Source organism: Dreissena polymorpha, chromosome 12 (assembly GCF_020536995.1).
Source record: "Dreissena polymorpha isolate Duluth1 chromosome 12, UMN_Dpol_1.0, whole genome shotgun sequence".
NCBI classification, from domain to species: domain Eukaryota; kingdom Metazoa; phylum Mollusca; class Bivalvia; order Myida; family Dreissenidae; genus Dreissena; species Dreissena polymorpha.
Genome location: NC_068366.1, coordinates 63099104 through 63126632, shown reverse-complemented (window position 1 = coordinate 63126632; position 27529 = coordinate 63099104). Strand labels below are relative to the sequence as shown.

Below are 27529 nucleotides of genomic sequence, written 5' to 3'. Positions count from 1 at the left end.
CCATTGGGCCGAGGGCTACCAAATTTGGTATGTAATGACATCTAATAGTCCTCTACCAAGTTTGTGCAAATTATGCCCCTGGGGTCAAATTTGACCCCGCCCTGGGGAGTCACAAAATTGAAAATTTGATTATATAAGGCCTATTTTGTGCAAACTTCAAAAATCTTCTTGTTCATAACCATTGGGCCTAGGGCTACGAAATTTTCTATGTAGTGACATCTTATAGTCCTCTACCAAGTTTGTTCACATTAAGCCCTTGGGATCAAATTTTTTCAACCCATGCGCATTTCACGCTTTTTTCGCTCATCATGGCCCTCTTGTTTATATAATGTTATGGGTATGCTGTGTGTGATCTGATGCATCAATGGCGCCCATGTTAAAATCATATCCCAGTGAACAGGGAACGATAAAAGTACAAACAAAAACAAGAACACATTCGAACTAGTATCTCACCTTTAATTATCCTTTAAAATCCATCTAATAATCCATTTAACTCAATAATTGACGATTTTGCATCTAGGGTCTTAAATAATTATTTCAGCATAGTTAAATAAAGACCCTTATGCCATCCTATCACTTACACTGTATTCAAATGAGTTTATGAACTCAATAAACTTTCATCTTCGTCACACGCTACGTCATGTACTCTATGTACATAACTGCTGTTAAAATGAAACGGAGCAGTTTATCAAATAATAGCCGTTGGTAAACTCGGTTGCATTTGCAGATTTCTGCATACAAACATAATTATGTTTAAACTTGCACAATGTTTCATTTGTCTATGGTAAATGCCCATATTTTACAAGAAAATAATTTAATATACAAATACAGAAAGATTGGAAAACATTCCTTTACACAACAGATAAATGAGTGGATAATACCTGTGTACAAAATGGGACATTCCGAATTCCAGTGTGGTGCTATTTTTGACCATCTTATACTTTACACAGCTCTATGCCTAACGTGAATTAAATCGGAAAGCAAATATTGCAGATTATTTATGAATTGTGCAATATTTGTATGGCTCGTTGTACATTCTTAAATGTCAAAAGTACATGCATGGATTATAAACAATGTACATTACACGAAATTAGGAAAATGTGATAAATTTACAATTCAAATACAGTACATGTACATGTGAAATAAGTCGCGTTTATAATAAATTGTCAATTTTTTGGGGGGGAAAATGAGGCAATAAGTATGTCATTTTATGACGCCATAAATCAGCTGATTCATAATACAGATGGCGAAAAATTATGTCATATGACTAGATTTAAAGGTTGAAGGTTGAATAATTTTGAAGCTAAAGTTTTCTCAACTTTATTGTTTATGAAAAATCATTCAGTGGTAAAGTAAAAAGAATGCCGTGCACGTGACAGGTATATCCCACAGGGTTGAATACAGGCTAGTATATTCCATAAGGTGTTATACCGTCAATGTCGCGTTGAAAAGGGGATAAAAACTAATTCACAATATTTACGTTTTATATTAAAACGAATTGAGAGGTAGTCGTGGCTTGGTAGATATTATGGAATCTTACTATAAGGAGGTCGAAGGTTTAATCCCAGCTTTGGGATTGTTCTCAGTATCTTCTCTTTAACCCATTTATGCCTAGTGGACTCTCCCATCCTTCTAAATTGGATCAATTCCTTTGAGCAAACAGCGTAGACCCAGATGAGACGCCGCATGATGCGGCGTCTCATCTGGGTCTACGCCGTTTGCCAAGGCCTTTTTTTAGACGCTAGGCATAAATGGGTTAAACCTACGCACACTGGTTCTACTCAGGAAATGATCTTGTAAGTGCATCTAAAAGCTGATGGCTTTTGACAACATTAAGCTCAATTAAATTAGTCGAAATTAATATCTACTTCAAAGAACTTCTGATATTGTGGAGAATACTTACTTTCCTTATGTACCAAAATTAAATAATTTCATGAGAACTATTGCCAAAGTACTACAGAACTCCTGAATATCTTAATCTTACATCAAACATTACATATTTATATTTTGATCATATCCACGTAAAGCATAAATGTTGCAGGACAGTATAAAAGTTTATTTAACCCTCTTAGCGCTTAGGGAACCGAATTTTAAAGGCCTTTGCAAACAGTTTGGATCAAGATCAGACGCCACAAAACGTGGCTTCTGATCATGATCCAAACTGTTTGCAATTCTGATAGTGGTCAAAAAGTGAAGAAAATGATGATTTTAGAAATTCAGGAAACAACATTTTAGCAGACAACAAATTTCCCAGCATGCAAAGGGTTAATGTCTTAGGAAACTAAATGCTTTCAATGCTTTAAACACATTGCTTGAACAATTTTGTATGCCCCCCTTCGAAGAAGAGGGGGTATATTGCTTTGCTCATGTCGGTCTGTCCACCAGGTGGTTTCCGGATGATAACTCAAGAAAGCTTGGGCCTAGGATCATGAAACTTCATAGGAACATTGATCATGATTCGCAGATGACCCCTATTGATTTTGAGGTCACTAGGTCAAAGGTCAAGGTCATGGTGACCCGAAATAGTAAAATGGTTTCCGGATGATAACTCAAGAACGCTTATGCCTAGAATCATGAAACTTGATAGGTAGATTGATTAGGACTCACAGATGACCCCTATTGATTTTCAGGTCACTAGGTCAAAGGTCAAGATCACGGTGACCCGAAATAGAAAAATGGTTTCCGGATGATAACTAAAGAACGCTTATGCCTAGAATCATGAAACTTCATAGATAGATTGGTAATGACTGGCAGATGACCCCTATTGATTTTCAGGTCACTAGGTCAAAGGTCAAGGTCACGGTGACCCGAAATAGTAAAATGGTTTCCGGATGATAACTCAAGAACGCTTATGCCTAGGATCATGAAACTCGATAGGTAGATTGATAATGACTCACAGATGACCCCTATTGATTTTCAGGTCACTAGGTCAAAGGTCAAGGTCATGGTGACCCGAAATAGTAAAATGGTTTCCAGATGATAACTGAAGAACGCTTATGCCTAGGATCATGAAACTTCATTCAAAGAAGAGGGGGTATATTACTTTGCTCATGTCGGTCGGTCAGTCGGTCGGTCCACCAGGTGGTTTACGGATGATAACTCAAGAACACTTGGACCTAGACTCATGAAACTTCATAGGAACATTGATCATGACTCGCAGATGACCCCTATATATTTTGAAGTCACTAGGTCAAAGGTCAAGGTCACGGTGACCCGAAATAGTAAAATGGTTTCCGGATGATAAACCAAGAACGCTTATGCCTAGAATCATGAAACTTTATAGGTAGATTGATCAGGACTCACAGATGAAACCTATTGATTTTCAGGTCACTAGGTCAAAGGTCAAGGTCACGGTGACCCGAAATAGTAAAATGGTTTCCGGTTGACAACTCAAGAACGCTTATGCCTAGAATCATGAAACTTCAAAGGTAGATTGGTAATGACTGGCAGATGACCCCTATTGATTTTCAGGTCACCAGGTCAAAGGTCAAGGTCACGGTGACCCGAAATAGAAAAATGGTTTCCGGATGATAACTCAAGAACGCTTATGCCTAGAATCATGAAACTTCATAGATAGATTGGTAATGACTGGCAGATGACCCCTATTGATTTTCAGGTCACTAGGTCAAAGGTCAAGGTCACGGTGACCCGAAATAGTAAAATGGTTTCCGGATGATAACTCAAGAACGCTTATGCCTAGGATCATGAAACTTGATAGGTAGATTGATAATGACTCGCAGATGACCCCTATTGATTTTCAGGTCACTAGGTCAAAGGTCAAGGTCATGGTGACCCGAAATAGTAAAATGGTTTCCAGATGATAACTGAAGAACGCTTATGCCTAGGATCATGAAACTTCATTCAAAGAAGAGGGGGTATATTGCTTTGCTCATGTCGGTCGGTCAGTCGGTCGGTCCACCAGGTGGTTTACGGATGATAACTCAAGAACGCTTGGACCTAGGATCATGAAACTTCATAGGAACATTGATCATGACTCGCAGATGACCCCTATATATTTTGAGGTCACTAGGTCAAAGGTCAAGGTCACGGTGACCCGAAATAGTAAAATGGTTTCCGGATGATAAACCAAGAACGCTTATGCCTAGAATCATGAAACTTTATAGGTAGATTGATCAGGACTCACAGATGAATCCTATTGATTTTCAGGTCACTAGGTCAAAGGTCAAGGTCACAGTGACCCGAAATAGTAAAATGGTTTCCGGATGACAACTCAAGAACGCTTATGCCTAGAATCATGAAACTTCAAAGGTAGATTGGTAATGACTGGCAGATGACCCCTATTGATTTTCAGGTCACCAGGTCAAAGGTCAAGGTCACGGTGACCCGAAATAGTAAAATAGTTTCCGGATGATAACTCAAGAACGCTTATGCCTAGGATCATGAAACTTGATAGGTAGATTGATAATGACTCGCAGATGACCCCTATTGATTTTCAGGTCACTAGGTCAAAGGTCAAGGTCACGGTGACTCGAAATAGTAAAATGGTTTCCAGATGATAACTGAAGAACACTTATGCCTAGGATCATGAAACTTCATAGGTACATTGATCATGACTCGCAGATGACCCCTATTGATTTTCAGGTCACTAGGTCAAAGGTCAAGGTCATGGTGACCCGAAATAGTAACATGGTTTCCGGATGATAACTGAAGAAGGCTTATGCCTAGGATCATGAAATTTGATAGGTAGATTGATCAGGACTCGCAGATGACCCCTATTGATTTTCAGGTCACTAGATCAAAGGTCAAGGTCACAGTGACAAAAAACATATTCACACAATGGCTGTCACTACAACGTAGAGCCCATATGGGGGGCATGCATGTTTTACAAACAGCCCTTGTTTCTCATTCAGACACTTGGTCAAACTGAAAGTCAGTTGAATTTAAATTCTGATGGTTTAAGTGACAACTTCTCTTTCCCCCAACCGTTAGAGAGCATTATATTTAATAATGGTCTCCCAGTGTCTATTTTCCTTGTATTTGTTAACACCCAATAGTCCATTCCTGGACAGATGGCAAGTAGCAATCTATTAATCACATTATAGACAAATATATGCAAAAAGACATAAACAAACTACATGCTGTGCAAGACAAGCATAACAAAACATGCATTGGAAGAAAGAAAACAGCTTATTAATCGATCAGAGACTCTAACAAAGACCCTTCCGATGACATCATAACTGCCAAGTATTTAGACTGTTAATCATTACCAAATGCTTTGTGTCAGAACTGTCAACATGGCTAGATGTAGTAAACAGGGAAAACAGAACTTCTCCTGTAGCACTGAGTGAGCTAGATAGGGAGGACAAAGTTCTGCCTTGACGAGCATTCTGTTGAATTTAGTCCCTGATTAAACCTGTACAAACTGCACAGGTTAATCTGGGAGGAGGACACTTTATGCACACACGTTAAGCCTTTCCTGCTCAGAAGCAATAGGAAAATGGATATAGGCAATCAACATAAAACCAGAACAGACTTCAAGTAAGTCAAGGTTTTATGCTGTTTGCTGCTCATCTTTATAGGCTGGGAATGAAGCCTTTAAAACTTGAATTTACCGGTATTAAGAATATTATTTAATTTAATTTGATTTTCAAAGAGAATACAAACAAGTTCAAATGCGTATCTGAGTGGAAAAGGGTTAGCCCCGTTTTCCAACAGTGAAGCTAAAATGTTGTTTCTGATTTCAGGAGCAGCTCATGTAGTGGTGGTCAGGTGGGAGGCATGGAGTCCCGCCTGGAGAAGTTCCAGATCATCTTCAACAATCCCACTGCCACCTACCGTGTGGGAGACACTGTTTACGGCTACGGCTGGGTTATACTGAAGGAGCCCATATTTATACAGAGTACGTGTGAAATGCGTTTTGAGTTTTGAAGCCCTTTTCTGTTGTATTGGGCAACTTGTATCATAACTCAGCAAAAGAAGGGGTTTAAACAGTCACTGCTTTTTCCATCATTATCTTTTGCAGAGTTGTGAAATATATTATCCCCCGCCAGAGGCGGAGGGATATTTTTTTTGGGGTTGTCCGTCCGTCCGTCTTTCCGTCCGTCCAGCTGGCACTTTTGTGTCCGGTGCCATATCTTGGAAGTGCTTTGGCGGATTTCGTTGAAACTTGGTATGAGTATATATATGGATAGGAGGATGATGCAAACCAAATGGCATTGTAAACCATTTTGTAAATAACGGAGTAATGGCTCTTTGTATCTTGAAAAAATGCTTTTTTGTTTCTGGAGCCATATCTTGGAAGTGCTTTGGCAGATATCATTGAAACTTGGTATGAGTATATATGTGAATGTAAAGAGGATAATGCACGCCAAATGGCATTGTACGCCATCGGATAATAACGGAGTTATGGCCCTTTGTATCTTGAAAAAATGCTTTTTTGAGTGTCAAATATAACACTTTTGTGTCCAGAAGCATATTGGCGGGGGATATCAATTCAACGAATTTGCTTGTTTTCCTAATAATTGTCTCTGTCACTCTTGTCTGTTCATCCATGTGTTCTTCAATGACAAATTTTGTCTATTGTACCATTTCATTGAGCACCAACACCTATTGCTACAACTATTTCATAGTTATAAAGTTGTTGCTTAGGTTAACCCTTCCCCACTCAGAAGCAAAGAAAAGAACGGCTATGTGCAAACAGCGAAAATCAGAACAGCCTGCAAGTAGCTCACAGTCTGTTCAGGTTTTATGCTGTTTGCTGCTAATCTGGGGCAACACTTTCTGCAAAATCATGCAATAGTCCTGCTTTAACCCTTCACCACTTAAATACCCATTTTGACACATTTGTAGACCCTTAGAAAGTTAATTTTAATTATAATAGGCATTTCTTACTAGATTCAAGTTTTAAAGGCTTCATTGCCAAACCTCAGGTACTGATGAGCAGCAAACAGCATAAAACCTGAACAGACTGCGAGTTACTTGCAGGCTGTTCTGGTTTTATGCTGTTTGCAGGTATATTGCCATTTTCACTTTGCTTCTGAGTGGGAAAAGGTTAAACAGAGAGTGTCTTGTAAGAAAGACACCCAGAGCTGCATGTGACCTCATGGTTACAATGGTAATTGACTTTGGGAGTCTGTAGTACTGGATCTGAACTTAAGCCCCCCACATGCCTTTCCTAGAGGATTGTACAGGGTAATATTTCCATGTGATGATGGCATAATTATTTCACTCCAGCACAACTGTGAAAGTTATTACATAGTAAATATTGTTACTGTACGGTGAATGTTCTTACTGCAAATTATCCATGAACGCGAACAATGTTTCTCTGGGGTTTTGCATGAGCAATTTATGAAACATGTATGATATGATGGTTGCAAGATAATGGCATGGCATCTTGTTTGTTTATCCATCGGATCCGTTCATCCCTTAACTTGCCAACATTGCTGGGAACGTTCTCTTGTAGGTCTTCAATGATTGCTGTTACCCATGTCTGTTGTGTGTAGTATGGGTTTTTAATAACCTTTTTATGAGTTTTGTTTTTCATATTTGTCCGGCAAGGCAGTAAATCATGCTTGTTTTACACTCTTGTGTTGTTTATCATGTGAACTTGATTGATATAAATGTTCAAATGCATTTGAACTGATGCATTTCACATGAACTAAAACAGAGCTTAACTATGTTGTGGTAAACATGTTTCACTTTGGGAGCATTTATTCAGAAAAATTGGTTTGATATCCAACATGACAAAGTAAAAGAATGTGCGTATTTCAAACACAAAATATTTTATGTTTTGTATTTTTAATTGTCTAGTTAATTGATATGAAATTGCATCAGAATATTATATTCCAGATTTTAATTTAAAAAGCCATTAGCTGGTGAGAGATAAGCATGTGCCCCTTCTTTTGAAAGCATTTGTTAAAATAAGATAACAGTTTACCTGCTGTACTCTTTAATAGAGGAGCACCTCTCTCAGATATTAGGAAGCTATTGGTGTGTTTGCCCACCTGTTAGACACACCTGTTTCCTGACTGCACAGGGAGATTGGCCATAGATAAAATGAGGTATTGGAAATAGGCTGTTCTGACTTGGTAGAGTGGGTTACAATGGAACATGGAGTAAAAGAGGAAAAATATTTCTGGAGTACATACTGTGACTTTGATATTAGAATATGATTATAAAGCAGTTTGTTGTGATTATTTTTCAAAAGGTCTAAACGATATTTCTGCTTGTTGTATAGTGTATAACATATATACATGACTATCGCCGTTGATATCTTCCTTTTGAATGCCAGATATTTTATTTCCTTCCGCTAACAACCTGTTTCATACCATAAGAAATATTTATTTACCATGGCTGTAATAAATTTGTATTGCAATTTAAACTCAGGTAAAATAAAACAATGATATGTGAGCAGATGCATAAAGTCATGTTCTAACAGGTTGCAGCATCAAATTACGACATGCTTACCTGTCAGTTCGAGTCCTCTGTTTGTTAAAGAATGAATCCAGAATGAGAACTCAAGCCATGTCAATTCTTCCATGATAAGAACTTCTGTGCGTTCAAATAGCATCACAGAAGATATTGTGATTAGTTTGGCAAAATATATATATTACAGACTGTTAAATGGCTAGGGGTGAATACAACAACTGGTAAAAGTTACATAGAGGCATGCAGATATATATATAACTCAATGGAAATACTTTTCTGGACCTTTACTGTATATCTTTCCTGTTGCATAAAACTTTGATATTTTGGAAACTGACGCTAAGTCACTGTTTTTGCTGTATATTAATTGCCTGCACAGCAACATGTCACAAAATTATACGAACAGGTCTGTAAGAGAGTTTGTTTTAAAATGTATTTTTGCAACTGATAAATTATTTTTCCTGTACAACAATTGCTTGAACAGACAGGTCTGAAAACAAGGTGAACATTTTGTAAAGAGCATCTTTCATAAAATGCATCAGGGCTCAACATTAACGGTTGTCCGATTGCCCCTGGCAAGTAAAAGTTGGGTCCGGGCAAGTTATTTTATAATCTAGTTATCCACCCGGGCAAGTGCAAAAAACACACAAAGAAATGTGTGTTTCTGTGGTTAAATAGTACAAATAAATATGAATGATTTGCCCAATTCATGAATTTACCTTGGCGATTGTTTTTGCTGAAGTCCAAACTAACTAAGCAAGGTGGGCATGCATTTCCAAACTTATTTTTAGAAACGCGGTAAATGGCTAATGGGATTCCAAACATCGGCTTTCAAATGCTAGTGTGTTGATTTTTTTCATTACTATTACATCGTTGGTGGTTTCAGTCACAAAGAAAACTACTAAAATTATATAACTAAATAAAAACAATAATAAATAGCTTCGGTATATATATATATATATATTTCATATTTTGCGAGATACATTTTTAACAATCTTTTGCTTTACGTCAATTGACATTTTTGTTACGGTTCACTTGGTGTTTACAGTACTGTTAGCAGAGGAGAAATGTCTAGTTTATTTAGCTTCAGCTTTATAAGTAACAGTAAGTCTGCAAAATCCAATGAAAATTGCACAGAAAAAATATCCAAAAGTGCCAAAAAATACGAATTAAAGCGAAAACGCAACTTTTGACAAAAATGGAAAGTGACTTTGAATGGTTGAGAAATGATGAATCGTTAGAAGCAATTTTTTGCAAACCCTGTGAACAGTACAGTGATGACAAGAGCTCATTGTTCATTTCTGGGTGCATTACTTTTCGCCTTGAATCTATAAAAACACATATAAAAAGTTCATTACATGTTTGGGCAAGTGGCTTTACGTTTAGGGCAAGTAGATTTTCAAAGTACTTGCCCGACAAGGCAAGTTGGTTTTTAGGTAAATGTTGAGCCCTGTGCATAAGGTTTTAGTATTGTATTTTAGGAACATACTTTTTAAGATGGTCAACTTCTAAAGGCTCATAAGAAGGGCAATATTATAAAAAATATAGATGAACATTTGTTAGTGAGAGTTATAGTTGTATAGTCTAACAAATTCAACACACAGTTGTTGGGCAGGTGGCCAAGTCCTTCTCCTAAATACTACCATCCCCCTCCTTTGTGAAAGATAATCAAATATTATCAATATGTCAAAAAACAACAATTTTAATCACTTAAAAAAACACAAACATGCAACATAACATAATATGTATTAGTCAAACAACTTAACAAAGCATTTTTAAACACTTAAATAATAGTTTTCTGAAAAAATATGTATGAGTATATTATATCAGATTTTTTTCAAAGTGCTTACAAATGTGGTTTTTATTGACATATTGATATTGTTTTGTTGTTGTTTAAGTTATTTAAAATGGGGGTGGGGTATTGTAGTGAGGCTGGTAGTTAGAAGTGAGCTAGGTTGCGGGGGGTAGTGGTGGGGATGTGAGGTAGTGACTTTGCCACACGTCTCTGGTTCAACCAAGATGCAGATACCAGCAGTTACTTCCATCTGTGCCCCTCCCCCCCCCCCAGAGTAGACAGCAGATTTTTAGTGTTGAGTATAAAACTATTGTATTTAGTGAGCATTTGCTTTTAAAATAAATAGGTAATGCTGACTTCTTGTTTTTTGACCTACTGGAACAATAGCATAGAATCTTTTTATTGTCCCCTACCAGTGAAACCAGGGGGACTTCTGTTTGCGCTCTGTCTGTCAGTCTGTCCGTCACACTTTTCTGGATCCTGCGATAACTTTAAAGTTCTTCATATTTTTTCATGAAACTTAAAACATGGATAGATGGCAATATGATAATGCACGTCATTTCATTTTGTTCCTACTTTAATAATTCTGGTTGTTATGACCGGTAGGGGACCATTTTGCTTGGCAATCTCTTGTTTAGTATGGTATGTAAAGAATTACAATTCAATTACAATTCACTTATTATTGTTTTTTAGTACACATAAAAAAAACTCAGGTACAATTTAACAATTATATGGATTTTTTTTTTAATCTTAAATTCTGTTTTAAATCATATAATATTGACTGGTGTGCATTTGTCTTGTCCCTAGTGTTTAATACATATTTCTGATATTTAAACAAATTTATTATAAAGTAGATTCAGTTCTCATGCTCCTGAAGGATGCCCTTCAATTGGATTTTTATGCTCCCCCAAAATTTATTTTAGGGGGAGCATATAGTCGCCGCTTCGTATGTCAGTCTGTGTGTCCGTCCGTCCATTTGTCCGTCCATGCACTATTTTTGTCTGGGCTATTTCTCAGCAACTAATGACCGAAATTCAATGAAACTTTATGGGAAGCTTTGCTACCAAAAGAGTAGATGTGCATATTATCAGCGGGTTCTGGTCGGATGATTTTTCACAGAGTAATGGCCCTTTGAAATTTTCTATAAAAAAATAATTGTCCCCCAAACTACTGTGCCCTCAAGACGTTTCCTTTTATCTGAATATATAGTGCAATATTGTGACAAAAAAAAACTTTGGGGAGCATCACCCGTCTCCGACTTTTACTTGTTTTAATCAGGCCGTGCTCTGTGAAAATGGGGTTTAATCCATGTGCATAAAGTGTCGTCCCAGATAAGCCTGTGCAGTCAGCACAGGCTAATCAGGGACAACACTTTCCACATTAACTTAATTTTTGCTAAGAGGAGACTTCCTTGAAACGTAAAGAATAATAAAAGTGGAAAGTGTCGTCACTGGGACGACACTTAACACACATGCATTAAACCCCACATAGCATGGCCCCATTGCAGTGTTTTAATTTTTGAAACCCGGGTCAAACTTCACATATAATAGGTGCACATATTTCAACTGAAGCCCAGGCAATATTTATGAAGATTTTTAATATCTGATCCTGGTAACCTCACCACAACCATGATATGTATCTTGTTCTGAGAAAATTGGGCAAAATGCATGTGCGTAAAGTGTTGTCCCAGATTAGCCTTCAAGACTAGCCTGTGCAGTCTGCACAGGCAAATCAGAGACGACGCTTTCCACTTTAATGGTATTTTTCCTTTAAAGGAATTCCCTTTTAACAAAAATCTAGTTTAAGCGGAAAGTGTTGTCCCTGATTAGTCTGTGCGGACTGCACAAGCTAATCTGGGATGACACTTTATGCACATGCATTATTCCCTGTTTTCTCAGAACAAGACACATATTTGGCTTTGTAATACTTCCTTGTACCTGTTTACACACATAGGGAACGTTGCTTTGGGACTGTGAAATGACTTCGCACTTGGGTACAGTAACATGACCTTGCATTTGGTTACATGTAAATAACTTCCATTTGGGTGTAGATCAATGACTTTGCCAAACATTGTTGTAGTGTTTGCATGTTTCACTCACTCAGCATCATTTATTATTCACAAACGTACTGAATGTCCCTGCATGTTACTAGCAGACTGTTAAGGTTGTATGCTGTTTTCTGCTCATCAGTATCTTGAGGTTGGAAATGAAGCCTTTGAAACTTGAATACAGTAAGACAATTGTTAATTTATTTTTATTTTACAAGGGACTAGAAACATGTCAAAGTGTCTTGTAAAGTATTAGATCTATTTGTGAAAAAAATCTTGTTTCACCTGTCCCACTGTGCAGGTGTGGTCCTGGAGGTAGTGGGAGAGGCCAAGGTGGAGTAGATGACTTGATGTTGTTAAATGCATGTGTGTATAGTATCATCCTAATTGAGTGCTAATCAGGGATGACAGTTTCCACTCTAATTGTATTTTTCATGTAAAGGAAGTCTCTTCCTAGTAAAAATCCAGTTTAGGCTGATATGGGACTACATTAACCCTTTGCATGCTGGGAAATTTGTCGTCTGCTAAAATGTCGTCTGCTGAATTTTAAAATTAGCATTTTCTTCATTTTTTTTCAAAGAATACTATCAGAATAGCAAACAGTTTGGATCCTGATGAGACGCCACGTTTTGTGGCGTCTCATCTGGATTCAAACTGTTTGCAAAGGCCTTTAAAATTCGGTTCCAGCACTGTAAGGGTTAAGGCACATGATGTAAACCCCATTTTATCAGAGCGAGGATCATTTATCGTGCAGGTGTGTGCCTGGAGGCTGTGGGAGAGGCCAAGGTCGAGTGGATGACCTCCAGTGACATCCAGGCATCCGACGAGGAGGTCTTCAACTACACCACAGTGCTTCCTGTCAAAAGTAGGTCAACAGAGCTTCCCATTAAAAGTAGGTCAACTCTGTGGGTGTATAGTACACCAAAGTGCTTCCGATCAAAAGTAGGTAAAAATGCTTCCTATCAAATTTAGGTCATCAGTGAGAACCTAGGCGTTAGTTGTTGAAGAACAGAAAAAAATGTTTTCAAAAGTAGACAAATTTACTATTGCTGACAAGCGACAGCTCTAGCATAATGGTAGTCAAGGTCTCATTTGCATAAATTGTATATTTGTATAAATGTACATTGGTACATAATCCTGCATAAGTATAATGTCAAAGTTTCTGTAAAATTATAACTATAAAGATAAAAATAAACCACTTAAGGATTTATTTAAAACTATGGTCTTAAACATTGAAATAAGGTATTGCAGCTAAATATATCAACTCCTATTTCATCAGCCAATTATTAGATAATTGCATCCTCTAATTGCCTTCAGGTGAAAAAGACAATCCAGAAGACCTCCTACACGCTGGTTCTCACTATTTCCCGTTCGAGTTCACACTTCCGTCAAAGCTACCGTCATCTTTCAAGGGTCGTCATGGACGACTGCGCTACTTTGCCCGCCTGACTATAACCACGCCAGGGGGTCCCCACCACGAGCGCACCAGCAAGTTTGCCGTCATATCAAACCTTGACTTGAACAAGGAACCGGACGCCTCGGTATATAACTCTTAAGGGTTTAAATACATTGGTGCTTACCTTTGTACATGCCCTAGGCTCTGGGAAAACAGGGTTTAATGTATGTGGGTAAAATGTTGTTCCTAATTAGCCTGTGCAGTCTCTACACAGGCTGATCAGGGATTACACTTTCAGTTCCTCTCCGTTCCTCTCTTCTTAGTTACAATCCATATTGGTGGAGGGCAGAAAGTGTCTTCCCTGATAGGCCTGAGCAGACTGCACAGGCCTATCTGTGACAAAAGTTTACACAAATGCAGTAAGTCCCATTTTACCAGAGTCCATTTAAAAAGCTTAGATCAACTACGCTTGCATAGTAAATGTGTGAGTCAATTAACTGAGTTATTGGTATTACTGGTAAGGGCAACAGAAATTACAAACAAACAAATTGACTTCTTGATGTCTTTCACTCAAGAATTTAGTTCACCAATCCAAATCCAAGTTATTAATTTATAGTTCAATGGTAAATAATTACTTCAAAACATTGGAAATAAAAATCATGGGAAAACAGAAGACAGAATGATTTTTTTTGTGGTATATAAACACTGGTCTCATATATGTATTTATGTGTCCCTATGTAAGAAAGAGCGTAGTTTGCGTATGTCTGTTGGTTGGTCAGTTGCTAGACAATTTTAATTACTTCACTTTTATTCTCAACAGTTTTTATGAAAATCTTAATGAAACTTAATGAAAATGTGTGTTGGCATGGTATCTTGGCCATACTCAAGAATAACTCTATTTGCAAGGGAACATAGCAGCAGCTCACCTTGAATGAATCTGCATTTGTTGATGGTATTAGGAGCAGCAGAGTTATGAAGCTTATTAACCTCACAACTTTGATAAAAAAACTTAGATAGGTAGGGTAATTACAGGAAAAAAACAACAGTTACTGGATAAAACACTTGTTAAGTAGATAGCTTAGTCTTATGCTCTGTCCTTGATACAGTGTTGTGTAATTATTGATTTGGTTCAATCAAAGGTTTCTTGGATCACTCAATAATGTGCATCATTATTCCCTAGAATCTCCATTCTTGATCAGGGCGTTTTCACAATATATAATATAGCTCTTTCTAAGTGTTAGTCCAAATGAAAAGAATCTTTATATCATGCAGTTTTCCCCTAAATCTAAACTTACACCAATTTTTTATGCCCCCGGATCGAATGATCGGGGGTATATTGTTTTTGGCCTGTCTGCCTGTCATTCTGTCACCAAAACTTTAACCTTACATTAAAGTTTTGCAATAACATTTGAAATATTGAACATAGCAACTTGATATTTGGCATGCATGTGTATCTCATGGAGCTGCACATTTTGAGTGGTGAAAGGTGAAGGTCATCCTTCAAGGTCAAAGGTAAAACAATACACACCAAAACTTTAACCTTACATTAAAGTTTTGCAACAACTTTTGAAATATTGAACATAGCAACTTGATATTTGGCATGCATGTGTATCTCATGGAGCTGCACATTTTGAGTGGTGAAAGGTCAAGGTCATCCTTCAAGGTCAAAGGTCAACAAAAAAACAGCGGCGCATTAGGGGGCATTGTGTTTCTGACAAACACATCTCTTGTGCATTTACAAAATCAGCTATTCAAGCAATAGTTGTTTCTAAATCGATAGGCTATGACCTTTTCCAAATAAGTAAAAGAAAAGACTTCGATTTCTATTTTCCAAAACAAAAGAAAAACACTCACAGGATTCTTGGTAACAGTTTCAATAATTTTCCCTCCATTACCGCAGTTACCAGTTGAGAACGACACATTTGAGGCCATAGGCTCCTGGTGCTGCATATCGGGAACTGTCACGGCTTCCATCAAACTCGAGAAGAAAGGCTACGCCATCAAAGAAGCCATCCCTGTGTGGGCGGAAATTAAAAATCTCAGCACGCGAAGAATATGCTCCACTCAAGTCTCATTGATTCAGGTATGTTGTTGTTGTCACTGAAATGCATTCTGGGAAAACTGGGCTTAATGCATGGTCATAAAGTGTCATCCAAAATTTGCATGTGCAGTCCCTAAAGACTAATCATGGACTAAACTTTCAGCTTTTATGGTATGTTTGTTTATAGTAAGTCTCTTTTTAGCGAATTCGTGTTTATGCGAGAAGTGGCCTTCCTGATTCTGGGACAACACTTCACACACATGCATTAAACTGAGTGTTACCAGAACCAGGCTCAATTTTGTAGTGTTTCCATGATTTATTAATTGTAAGATCCACTTGTTGATCATGAACTTTGATATGAAGTTGCCTGGCCTACCTGGTTTATTTTTAATCTTTTTTACATTTTATCTTTTTCTTATGTTACATGAATTATTTTGATTGTAGTTGAATCGTTTAAAAATACAGAGATTTCTTTCTTACTTACACAAATTAGAAAATGTTTTTTATCATTGAACAAATTACGTTGATTGGAAAATGTTAAAATGGGAACAAAGGTTCAGTTTTAACTTAGTTCATTAGTTAGAATGTGTGATTTGAAAGATAGTTTGCTGACCTAATTATCGTCAATAAGGTCTTTGTTTTATACATTAAAACTTACCTAAAGGAAAACAGACTTACATATAATTACTGTGTTGCTATGAGCTACAACAAGATGATGCATCTGATGTAATTTCTGTCTAGGATAAAGCCATATGCATTGATGTTACTTCATTTGCTATCGAACCACTGTTTAAAATGTTGTCAAGATATTGCATGCTTTTCTTTTATGGGGTTGTTGATGAAATGAGTATAAAGTATTGTTGTTTGTGCATAGAGGAACATAGTCTAGACGCTACGGATTCAATATGAACATCTCAAGTAAAAGCTTTGGACAATAGTATGAATGCCCCTCTTTCAAGAAGCAGGGACATTTTACTTTTCAATTGTCAATTCGTCAATAGATTCTTAAGGTTTGTCAGTCAATAGATCTTTCCATGTATTATCTAGAGAACAATTGACATACAGCTATGCAAATTGTTATTATGGTGACTTGGGGAAAAAAGGTAGATGCCAATTTAGATCAACTGGTCAAAGTCAAGGTCGAAGGTGCTGTCACAGTAAATATCCTCATAATGCTTTGAATTAAGATCATGAACATCGGTTTAAATGCTTTGAATTGAGATCATTAACATTGGTTTAAATGCCTTGAATCGAGATCAATAACATTGGTTTAAATGCTTTGAATTGAGATAATGAACATTGGTTTATATGCTTTTAATTGAGATCATGAAAATTGGTTTGAATGCTTTGAATAGATTTAATTCGGAATTCGCGCGCTGTGGGTTTTTTCCGATTTCTGAGCGCGCGCGGGTGGTACAAACATTGTCATTTATACAGTAATGACCACTAACGTCAATATCCGATTTGCTTCCCATTCAGTAGTGGATAATAAATATTTAAACGACAGTAGGGTTTCATTTAGGAAATGTAAAAATTCAAGTCTTTTGTTGTTATCACTATTACTATTAATAATCAAAGTACTGACAGTACTGGTGTGACGATGCTTTTGAAGAGGATTGATATAAAAGTATTTATTTAAGTTTATCTACATCACCACAATTGTGTATGTGGTTACAAAAATTTTGGGTAGGAAAAAAATGGGTACGAAAATTTTGGGTACATAAATTATGCCAAAAAAATGGATACAAAAAAAGATTTGGTTACGGAAAAAAAAATGGGTACGACAAATTTTTTTGTTCCTCCTACACTATTAGCACTAGAACCTTGAAACTTACATACATGGTAGCTATGAGCATTTGTGCGACGGTGACAGTGTCAGAATTTTGATCTGACCCCTGGGTCAAAAGTTATGGGGGTTGGGGCACTTCTAGAGTGTTTATACACATGTAAGGTTTCTCTATAGCCAAATAGGAAAACTGCCACTAAATACATAAAGAGAAAAATGCCCCGCCCACTGGCGGCCATGTTTTTTCACCGATCTGGACCATTTTCGAACTCGTCCCAGATATCAATTGAATCAATGTTTTGACCACCTTTCATGATGATTGGGCAAAAATTGTGACTCCTACAGTGTTAACAAGGTTTCTCTATAGCCAACTAAGGAAAACTGCCCCGCCCACTGGCGGCCATGTTTTTCAACAGACCGGAACCACTTTTGAACTCAATCAAGATATCATTAAGACAAACATTTTGACAAAGTTACATGAAGATTGAACATAAAATGTGACTTCTACAGTGTTTACAAGGTTCTTCTTTTTTTGACCTAGTGACCTAGTTTTTGAACCGGCACAAACCAGTTTCGAACTTGGCAAAGATTTTATTTGGGCAAAGCTTCTGACCAAGTTTCATGAAGATGGGACAATAAATGTGGCCTCTAGAGTGTTTAAGAGCAAATATTAACGGACAAACGGACGGATGGACAAAGACCGGTCAGAAAAGCTCACCTGAGCAATCAGGTGAGCTAAAAAAGATAAATAAAATGAGCTACTATTGTAAATAATAAAACAAATACTGAGTTTAATACAGGCTGATTTCCTGGTAGCCTTGTCAGTATCCATTCATTGGCCTATTCAATTAACTAGAAATGGCGCAGCAGAGGCCGACGCGTATCCCCACGCCACATGTTTGACCCAGGGGCGCCCCGTGGTTGGTAATGGGTCCATGCATAGTTGAGATTGACCGTATTGTCATAAGAGAAGTTCAGCATCAATTTGAATTAAATCGGTGTAGAAATGAAGAAATTAAAGTAAAAGACAATTTTGGGTGGGTGTGTCCTATTATGGCCAGTGCGCCCCAGGGTTGGTAAAGGGGCCATACATAGTTGAGTTTGACCATATTGTCATAAGAGATGTTCAGTATCAATTTGAAGTAAATCAGTGTAGAAATGAAGAAATTATAGAAAAAAGGCAATTTTGAGTGGGCGTGGCCAATGTGGGCGGGGCGCCCCAGGGTTGATAATGGCGCCATGCATAGTTGAGATTGACTGTATTGTCATAAAAGAGGTTCAGTATCAATTTGAAATGAATCGGTGTTGAAATGAAGATATTATAGTAAAAGGCAATTTTGGGTGGGCGTGGCCTATGTGGGCGGGGCGCCCCATGGTTGGTAATGGGGTCATGCATAGTTGAGATTAACTGTATTGTCATAAGAGAGGTTCAGTGTCAATTTGAAGTGAATCAGTGTTGAAATGAAGAAATTATCGTAAAAGGCAATTTGGGGTGGGCGTGGCCTATGTGGGTGTGGCCTTTTATGGGCGGGGTGCCCCAGGGTTGGTAATGGGGCCATACATAGTTGAGATTGACAGTATTGTCATAAGAGAGGTTCAGTATTAATTTGAAGTGAATCGGTGTAGAAATGAAGAAATTATAGTAAAAGGCAATTTTGGTAGGGCGTGGCCTATGTGGGCGGGGTGCGCTAGGGTTGGTAATGGCGCCATGCATAGCTGAGATTGACAGTATTGTCATAAGAGAGGTTCAGTATCAATTTGAAGTGAATCGGTGCAGAAATGAAGAAGTTAATGTAAAATAACATAAACAAGGGACAAAATTGTCACAAAACCAGGTTTTCATTGTGAAAAAAAATCTGATAAAGGGAGACAACTCAAACTGAACTTTTGAAATAAACAAACAAAATTAACCCCCTTTGTAAGTTTGTTTTAAAATAAATCTATTTTTAGTCGTGGCGACCTTGACATTGGAGATATTGACGTGATTTTTCGTGCGACACACCGTCCCATGATGGTGAACAAATGTGCCAAATGATTTTAAAATCTCATAATGAATGACATAGTTATAGCCCAGACAAGCTCATTTATGGCTATTTTTTACCTTTGAACTCAAAGTGTGACCTTGACCTTGGAGATATTGACGTAATTTTTTCGCGTGACACACCGTCTAATGATGGTTAACAAATGTGCCAAATGATTTTAAAATCTCACAATGAACGACAAAGTTATGGCCCGGACAAGCTTGTTCCGCCCGCCCGCTAGCCAGCCCGCCAGCCCGCCAGCCAGCCAGCCAGCCCGCCCGCATTCGCCAATCTAATAACCAGTTTTTTCCTTCGGAAAACCTGGTTAAAAACGAGTGAAAATCTCTGACCAGCCCCGTCTTTATTAAGCATCGTAAATGATATGAAACCGTTAATTTCCTTAATGAGTTTATGAAAGCCCCATATTTGTCTTTGATATTTTCGGCAATTAGTACATTAATCGCGAGTCACTTAAATACAAAGGCAAATGTTTACACTCTTGACAAACTGTCAAATGCATAAAAGAAGCAGGCGACTACCAATTAGCAATGCATGTTAAATAAACAAACAACTGCTATCGAGTGCAATCAACTGTCACTTGCCAATATCTCCATAGCGACCGACAAGTCCACTGGTAAGATGTGTATCACGTGACTACGCAGCGTCCTGGCGGCCATTTTGTGTTTTGAAAGTTGCTAAATCGTTGATTTTTATGATTGCAGTGGTCGTTGTAAGCTATCAAAATGTAGATTTGGAAATGTAAAAGGGTGGTCGTTGGTCTTTGTTCACAGGTGGGCTTTATTCGCTGGTTCAATATATAGTGAAATTGTTCGGGAGGAAATCGGTGTGGTCGTTATTGACTGTTGGTCGCTATTAACAGGCGGTCGCTCGGGCAGGTTGGACTGTATATGTATATAGTGAAAACGTGAAAACTCTAGAAGTCACATTTTTGGCCCAATTTTCATGAAATTTGGTCAGAACATTTGTTTCTTTGATACGAGAGTTGAGTTCAAAAATGGTTTCGGTCAAACCTTGTGATCGAACAATATGGAAGTCACATTTTCAGGGTTCGACACTAAGGCACGTCCGACAGACATTGTCTAGTAAGATCAGTGGTCGGGCTAGTAAAACTGTGGGCTAGCTTGTCCGACTGGTCGTATATACAAAATATATACTGATTCATATAACTATAACTAATCGAAAACCTTTTTCTCTTTATGTGTAAAATAACTATTGTATCCATTATTTACATCAGAACAAAACTAGCGTATATAAATAAACGCGGAGCATTCACATGATTCATCACTATTTTTAGACGCGAAGGAGAGCTTCCCGCAGAAATAGCTTGTTTCCATTGATAAAGTTGTCATGAATATTAACACTTTGCATGCTGGGAAATTTGTAGTCTGCTAAAATGTTGTCTGCTGAATTTCTCAAATTAGCATTTTCTTCATTTTCTTCATTTTTTTTTCAAAGATTACTATCATAATAGCAAACAGTTTGGATCCAGATGAGACGCCACGTTTTGTGGCGTCTCATCTGGATCCAAACTGTTTGCAAAGACCTTCAAAATTCGGTTCCAGCACTGAAATAGTTAATGATTTTCTGCAGTGTCGTAGAACTTTACATCATGTTTTTACGACTTCAATCGAAAATCGGTATCATCAATGTAAACATTTTGGCGTAGCAGACGAGAGAATGAAATTTAAAGAGTGACTTTGTTCAAGATTGGATTTTCGTCCAACAAATAAGTTAATAAAGATGAATCCGACGGTAAAACTGACACAGATTATGATGGAAAAGGGCATAGGAGCTGTAGTAGCATGGAGCACAGCGGTCAATGAGGCCAGAATTTGAGAACGTTTAATAAATGTCACCTGCTGTACAGACATCATTTGTTTAACTGGTGATAAACAGTGTAATTACAACAAACAATTTATGTTGTTAAATAGTTTTATTTTATTTTTTACTCTGTGCATCAAAATAACTTTCTTGTGTTCACTAATTATGTTCTGATAAAACCTGATTAAACAGTTACACGACACAATTCTGTTTATTTGCTATGTCATTTATGGTCTAGTAGACATTAGATTCGGGCTAGTACATTTTAAGAGGAGCTGGTCCGATGGTCTGGCTGTAAAAAAAGTTAATGTCGAACCCTGATTTTTATGACCCCCTTCGAAGAAGAGGGGGTATATTGTTTTGCTCATGTCGGTCCGTATGTCTGTCCACCAGATGGTTTCCGAATGATAAGTCAAGAACACTTAGGCCTAGGATCATGAAACTTCATAGGTACATTGCAGATGACCCCTATTGATTTTGAGGTCACTAGGTCAAATGTCAAGGTCAAGGTGACCCAAAATAGTAAAATGGTTTCTGGATGATTACTTAAGAACGCTTATGCCTAGGATCATGAAACTTCATAGGTACAGCAATCGTGACTCACAGATGACCCCTATTGATTTTCAGGTCACTAGATCAAAGGTCAAGGTCACGGTGACCCGAAACAGTAAATGTTTTCTGGATAAAAGCTCAAGAACGCTTATGCCTAAGATCATGAAAGTTCATAGGTACATTGATCATGACTTGCAGATGACCCCTGTTGATTTTCAGGTCACTAGGTCAAAGGTCAAGATGACCTGAAATAGTAAAATGGTTTCCCGATGATAACTCAAGAACGCTTATGCTTAGGATCATGAAACTTCATAGGTACATTGATCATGACTTGCAGATGACCCCTATTGATTTTCAGGTCACTAGGTCAAAGGTCAAGGTCAAGTGACTCAACTTAGAAAAATGGTTTCCGGATGATAACTCAAGAACCCTTACGCCTAGGATCATGAAACTTCATAGGTATATTGAGGTGACCCAAAATAGTAAAATTGTTTTACTCAAGAACGCTTATGCCTAGGATGATGAAACTTCATAGGTACATTGATCATGACTTGCAGATGACCCCTATATATTTTGTGGTCACTAGGTCAATGTTCAAGGTCACGGTGACCCGAAAGAATAAAATGGTTTCTGGATGATAACTCAAGAACACTTATGTCTAGGATCATGAAACTTCATAGGTACATTGATCATGACTCACAGTATATCAATGTATTGATTTTCAGGTCACAAGATCAAAGTTCAAGGTCACGGTGACCCGAAACAGTAAAATGGTTTCCGGATAAAAGCTCAAGAAAACTCATGCCTAAGATCATGAAAGTTCATAGGTACATTGATCATGACTTGCAGATGACTCCTATTGATTTTCAGGTCACAAGGTCAAAGGTCAAGGTTACCGAAATAGTAAAATGGTTTTCAGATGATAACTCAAGAACGCTTATGCTTAGGATCATGAAACTTCATAGGTACATTAATCATGACTTGCAGATGACCCCTATTAATTTCAGGTCACTAGGTCAAAGGTCAAGGTGACCGAAATAGTAAAATGGTTGCCGGATGATAACTCAAGAACGCTTATGCTTAGGATCATGAAACTTCATAGGTACATTAATCATGACTTGCAGATGACCCCTATTGATTTTCAGGTCACTAGGTCAAAGGTCAAGGTCATGGTGACTCAACTTAGAAAAATGGTTTCCGGATGATAACTCAAGAACCCTTATGCCTAGGATCATGAAACTTCATAGGTACATTGAGGTGACCCAAAATAGTAAAATTGTATTACTCAAGAACGCTTATGCCTAGGATGATCATGACTTGCAGATGACCCGTTTTGACTTAGAAAAATGGTTTCCAGATGATAACTCAAGAAGGCCTATACCTAGGATCATGAAACTTCATAGGTACATTGATCATGACTTGCAGATGACCTGTTTTGACTTTCAGGTCACTAGGTCAAGGTCACGGTTACTTGACACAGTAAAATGGTTTTTGGATGATAACTCAAGAAAGCTTACGCCTAGGATCATGAAACAATATAATGGTCAAAATGATAGAATTTTCTTATTAAATCAATCAAAAATGGAATTTATCATGTAGATGTTTTGAAAACCTTATAACTTTGTTATCCATCTGACATGTGTGCATTATAATCATTGCATCTTTTAAGCTCACCTGATTGCTCAGGTGAGCTTTTGTGACCGGTCTTTGTCTGTTGTCTGTCCCGTCCGTCCACATTTGTTAGTAAACACTCTAGAGGCCACATTTATTGTCCGATCTTCATGAAAACTTTGTCAGAAGCTTTGTCCCAATGAAATCTCGGTCGAGTTTGAAACTGGGTCGTGCCGGGTCAAAAACTAGGTCACTAGGTCAAAAAAAAGAAAAAACTTGTAAACACTGTAGAAGTCACATTTCATGCCCAATCTTCATGTAACTTTGTCAAAATGTTTGTCTTAATAATATGTTGGTTGAGTTCAAAAGTGGTTCCAGTCTGTTGAAAAACATGGCCGCCAGTGGGCGGGGCAGTTTTCCTTATTCGGCTATAGAGAAACCTTGTAAACACTCTAGAAGTCACAATTTTTGCCCAATCATCATGAAAGTTAGTCAAATCATTGGTTTTATGGATATCTCGGACGAGTTTGAAAATGGTCCAGATCGGTGAAAAAACATGGCCGCCAGTGGGCGGGGCATTTTTCTTTATATCTTTATATGTATATAGTGAAAACATGTGAACAAGTCACATTTTTGGCCCAATTTTCATAAAATTTAGTGAGAACATTTGTTTCCTTGATATGAGAGTAGAGTTTGAAAATGGTTCTAGTTAGTTCTGGGGGGGGGGGGGGGGGCAGGCAGTTTTCTTTATTTGGCTATAGAGAAACCTTGTAAACACTCTAGAAGTCACAATTTTTGCCCAATCATCATTAAAGTTGGTCAAAACATTGGATTTATTGATATCTCAGACGAGTTTTGAAAATGGTCGAGATCGGTGAAAACACATGGCCGCCAGTGGCGGGGCATTTTTCTTTATATGTATATAGTGAAAACATGTGAACACTCTAGAAGTCACATTTTGGCTTAATATATATCACATAATTAATGCCATAATTATTGCCCTTAGATTGTCCAAATTGTCATTATATTATACAAAATCCTTGTTACACTCTAGAGGTCACCAATTTTGTTTCAGATTTTATGAATCTTGGTCATAATATTTATTTTTGTAAGCAAAGTTTGATGTTTGGTAAGGGGGGTCAACTCAAAATATAGGGCCACCAGGTCAAATCTTACAAAAACAAAATCGCTCCATATGCCAGAGTTTTGGTTCAATAATGATGAAACTTGACCAGGATGTTTGTCTGGACAATATCTAGGTTAAGTTTGATGTTTGGTAAAGATTGAATGAACTGACTCCTCTCAGGTGAGGGTACTAGGGCCATCTTGGGCCCTCTTGTTACAAAGTTTACTGTTGATTTTTCTAATTATTGAAAAAAATTATGTGCTGTATAATAATGACATTATATGCTAAAAGAGGGTGGAGAACAGGCTGGTAATACTGGTCGCGACATAAGAAAGTAGCAATATAGATTTTTTTATTGTTATTTGTTTATCAGTGATTGATTGTGCATTCTTGTATGTTAGGTAAGAGTTTACACAAAACTATATAACATTGTAGATGATCTGTCAAATGCTACATATCCAGTATTTCATCTTCCAGAATGTTACATATTACTCGTTTCGGGGCCGCTTTTCGGAGTCATCGACGTTGGTGACGATCCACAAGGGTGGGGTGGCCCCCAGGGGTAAGCAGACCTGGCAGAGGGAGCTACTCAGCATCCCAACCGTGGCCCCCTCTCATTTGCGGGGCTGCAAGATCATTGACATACAGTACTACCTGGAGGTAGGCATTTGTTGACATATGGCCCTTGAGTTATATAACATAAAATATGTTGTTTAATCTGTTCAAAATATTTAGTCCAACTGAACTTATTTTTTTATCAAATTTTATGAAAATTTTATGAGCTTGCCTGGAGTATATGAAATTATTATTTTACCAAGTTTTATTATGGAAAAGCTCTACCTAAAAAATGCAAAGTTATATCCCTTTGAAAATGGTTATGTTTTATCTAATAAGAAGGTCTGGGAATGTGATCTTGTCTGCCTTTATATGGCTATAGTGATACAATAACCAGCTCAGAGTAATTAAGTTCCTTTGGATCTCTGTTGAGTGCTTGAGGTCCATCGGCCTTCTTGTTACAGAAATATACATTTAAATGCATTTTTTATTACAGTTAAGCATAAAACCAGCCGGAATAGCGCGAAAAGTTAAACTTCCACTAGACATTGTTATTGGAACGGTACCAGTGAACAAGCTACAATCGCCCCGCACATCTTACCATCCTCTTCCCTCAACAGTCAGCGACAGTGCGTGTCCTTTCCCGTTCTTCGAGAACGTTTCTGATCAAGTGCTCCTTACTGACAAGCTCGGCCTGCGCAATATGATTCCTACTGCTCCTCCTTGGGAAGAAGACGATGATATCCCCTGAGAGATTTCATGGGTAATTTTTTTAGCTCGGCTGTTTTCTGAGAAAACCCGAGGTATTGTCATAGCCAGCTCGTCGTGTCGTCGGCCGTCCGCAGCGTGCTAAAACCTTAACATTTTGTCAAGGTTTTGAACATTTGCTCTAAAATCAAAGTGCTTCCACCTACAACTTTGAAACTTCATATGTAGCTGCACCTTAATGAGTTCTACACTCCCCACCGATATTTGGGTCACTAAGTCAAAGGTCAAGGTCACTGTGACCTCTTAAAAAATTAAATAAAAAGCTTTTATTTATTCAAAACTGCTTCCGCAGCTGAGCGTTGGCACCCGTATGCTTGGTGATTTTGGGGTATAGATATGATAACTTTTCAGTTTTTGGGTGAATTATGTTTGTTGTTATTTGCATAGATAAATCAAGTCTGATTAATTATATTTACTCAATGATAGTGATGAAATAGCAACATTTCAAACATTTATTATTTTGGACCATGAGCTGTCTTTTCTGTATTAACTTGCACAGTTTAAGATTAACCAATATTGTTTTTTTTGATTGGCTGTTATGGTTGCAAGTTTCATGCTTTGGAAATAATCTCAAGCCTTAAAGGAGCACATCAATGGGATTTTCTTTAAATAAAGACATTTATGTAAACGATGCACATTCCCTCTGTTTGCACATATATTTATTTAATAACATAAATATTTTTACAAAAAACACCAACTTTTTATAATACACACTTCAAATAGGGGGCCAATATCAACTCACTCTTAACTCAGTATGGTAGAGTTAATTTTCCAACTTTTAATAAATAAATAAAACTTGTCTCTTTTTCCCATCCCTTTAAAGGCAATATCACAATTAAATTCAGAGTAATACTTTGGTGGTATTAAGTGTGATAAGTGATGGCACTTGTACTTAGAGGAAAACAAGTTTTTTATCAAAGACACCTATATGATTATCAGTTATTTAAGAAGTACTCATACTAAAGGATAATCTTATTTGCAAAAATATAATAATGTATCAGGCGTAAATATGCCCATGTAATTCAGTTTTTAGCTCCAAAAGGCCTCCAAAAGCAACATTTACTTACCAAAGTCATTATTATTTTGCAGATCCTTCCAGTCTAGCGATTCTTTGATAGCTGACCTTTACCATGTGCAGTGAAATGTTGGACAATATTGTTCATGTTGTGATCCTTTTGTGGACCTGACATAAGAAATCTGCTGGGCAGAATGGTACATGTGACAGAATAGGTCGGGATAAGCTTGGACTATCACAACCACTTGGGACTTGTTCATAAACTTGCAAATTTGAAAAAAAATTTAATTCATTGATTCTTTAAACAATATTATACAATATTTTAATAAATAACACTTTTGTCTTAGAAAAATATGTAACATATCATAAATGTTCATTAATGGATAACTATCAATCAAATTCATAAAAAAGTAAAGCAATTGTTAAAAAAAATAAAGCATTTGTTACGCATTTCAATTTAAAAATATATTAAAAAAATAAGTTTAATTCGAAAGACTGTGTGGTCCTGTGGTTAGAGTTAAGATTTTTATCCCAGAGGTCCGGTTTGAAAACCATTCAGATAATGTTTTTTCAATCAAGTTTTTTTTCT

The 27529-nt window shown here is 37.4% G+C and overlaps 1 protein-coding gene across 7 annotated transcripts in view; it reads left to right on the top strand.

Moving 5' to 3' along the window:
• The window catches only part of LOC127853424 (arrestin domain-containing protein 4-like), a 145604-nt gene extending 118565 nt beyond the window's left edge, over positions 1–27039 (top strand). For all 7 annotated transcript variants that reach the window (XM_052387952.1, XM_052387953.1, XM_052387949.1 and 4 more), the window contains 7 exons: positions 5706–5860; positions 12982–13092; positions 13545–13768; positions 15524–15706; positions 25080–25262; positions 25654–25920; positions 27015–27039. In XM_052387952.1, coding sequence (XP_052243912.1) covers positions 5706–5860; positions 12982–13092; positions 13545–13768; positions 15524–15706; positions 25080–25262; positions 25654–25908 — 1111 coding nt within the window. In that variant the 3' untranslated portion in view covers positions 25909–25920; positions 27015–27039. The remainder of the gene's footprint in view (positions 1–5705; positions 5861–12981; positions 13093–13544; positions 13769–15523; positions 15707–25079; positions 25263–25653; positions 25921–27014) is intronic.
• Positions 27040–27529: the final 490 nt, after the last annotated feature.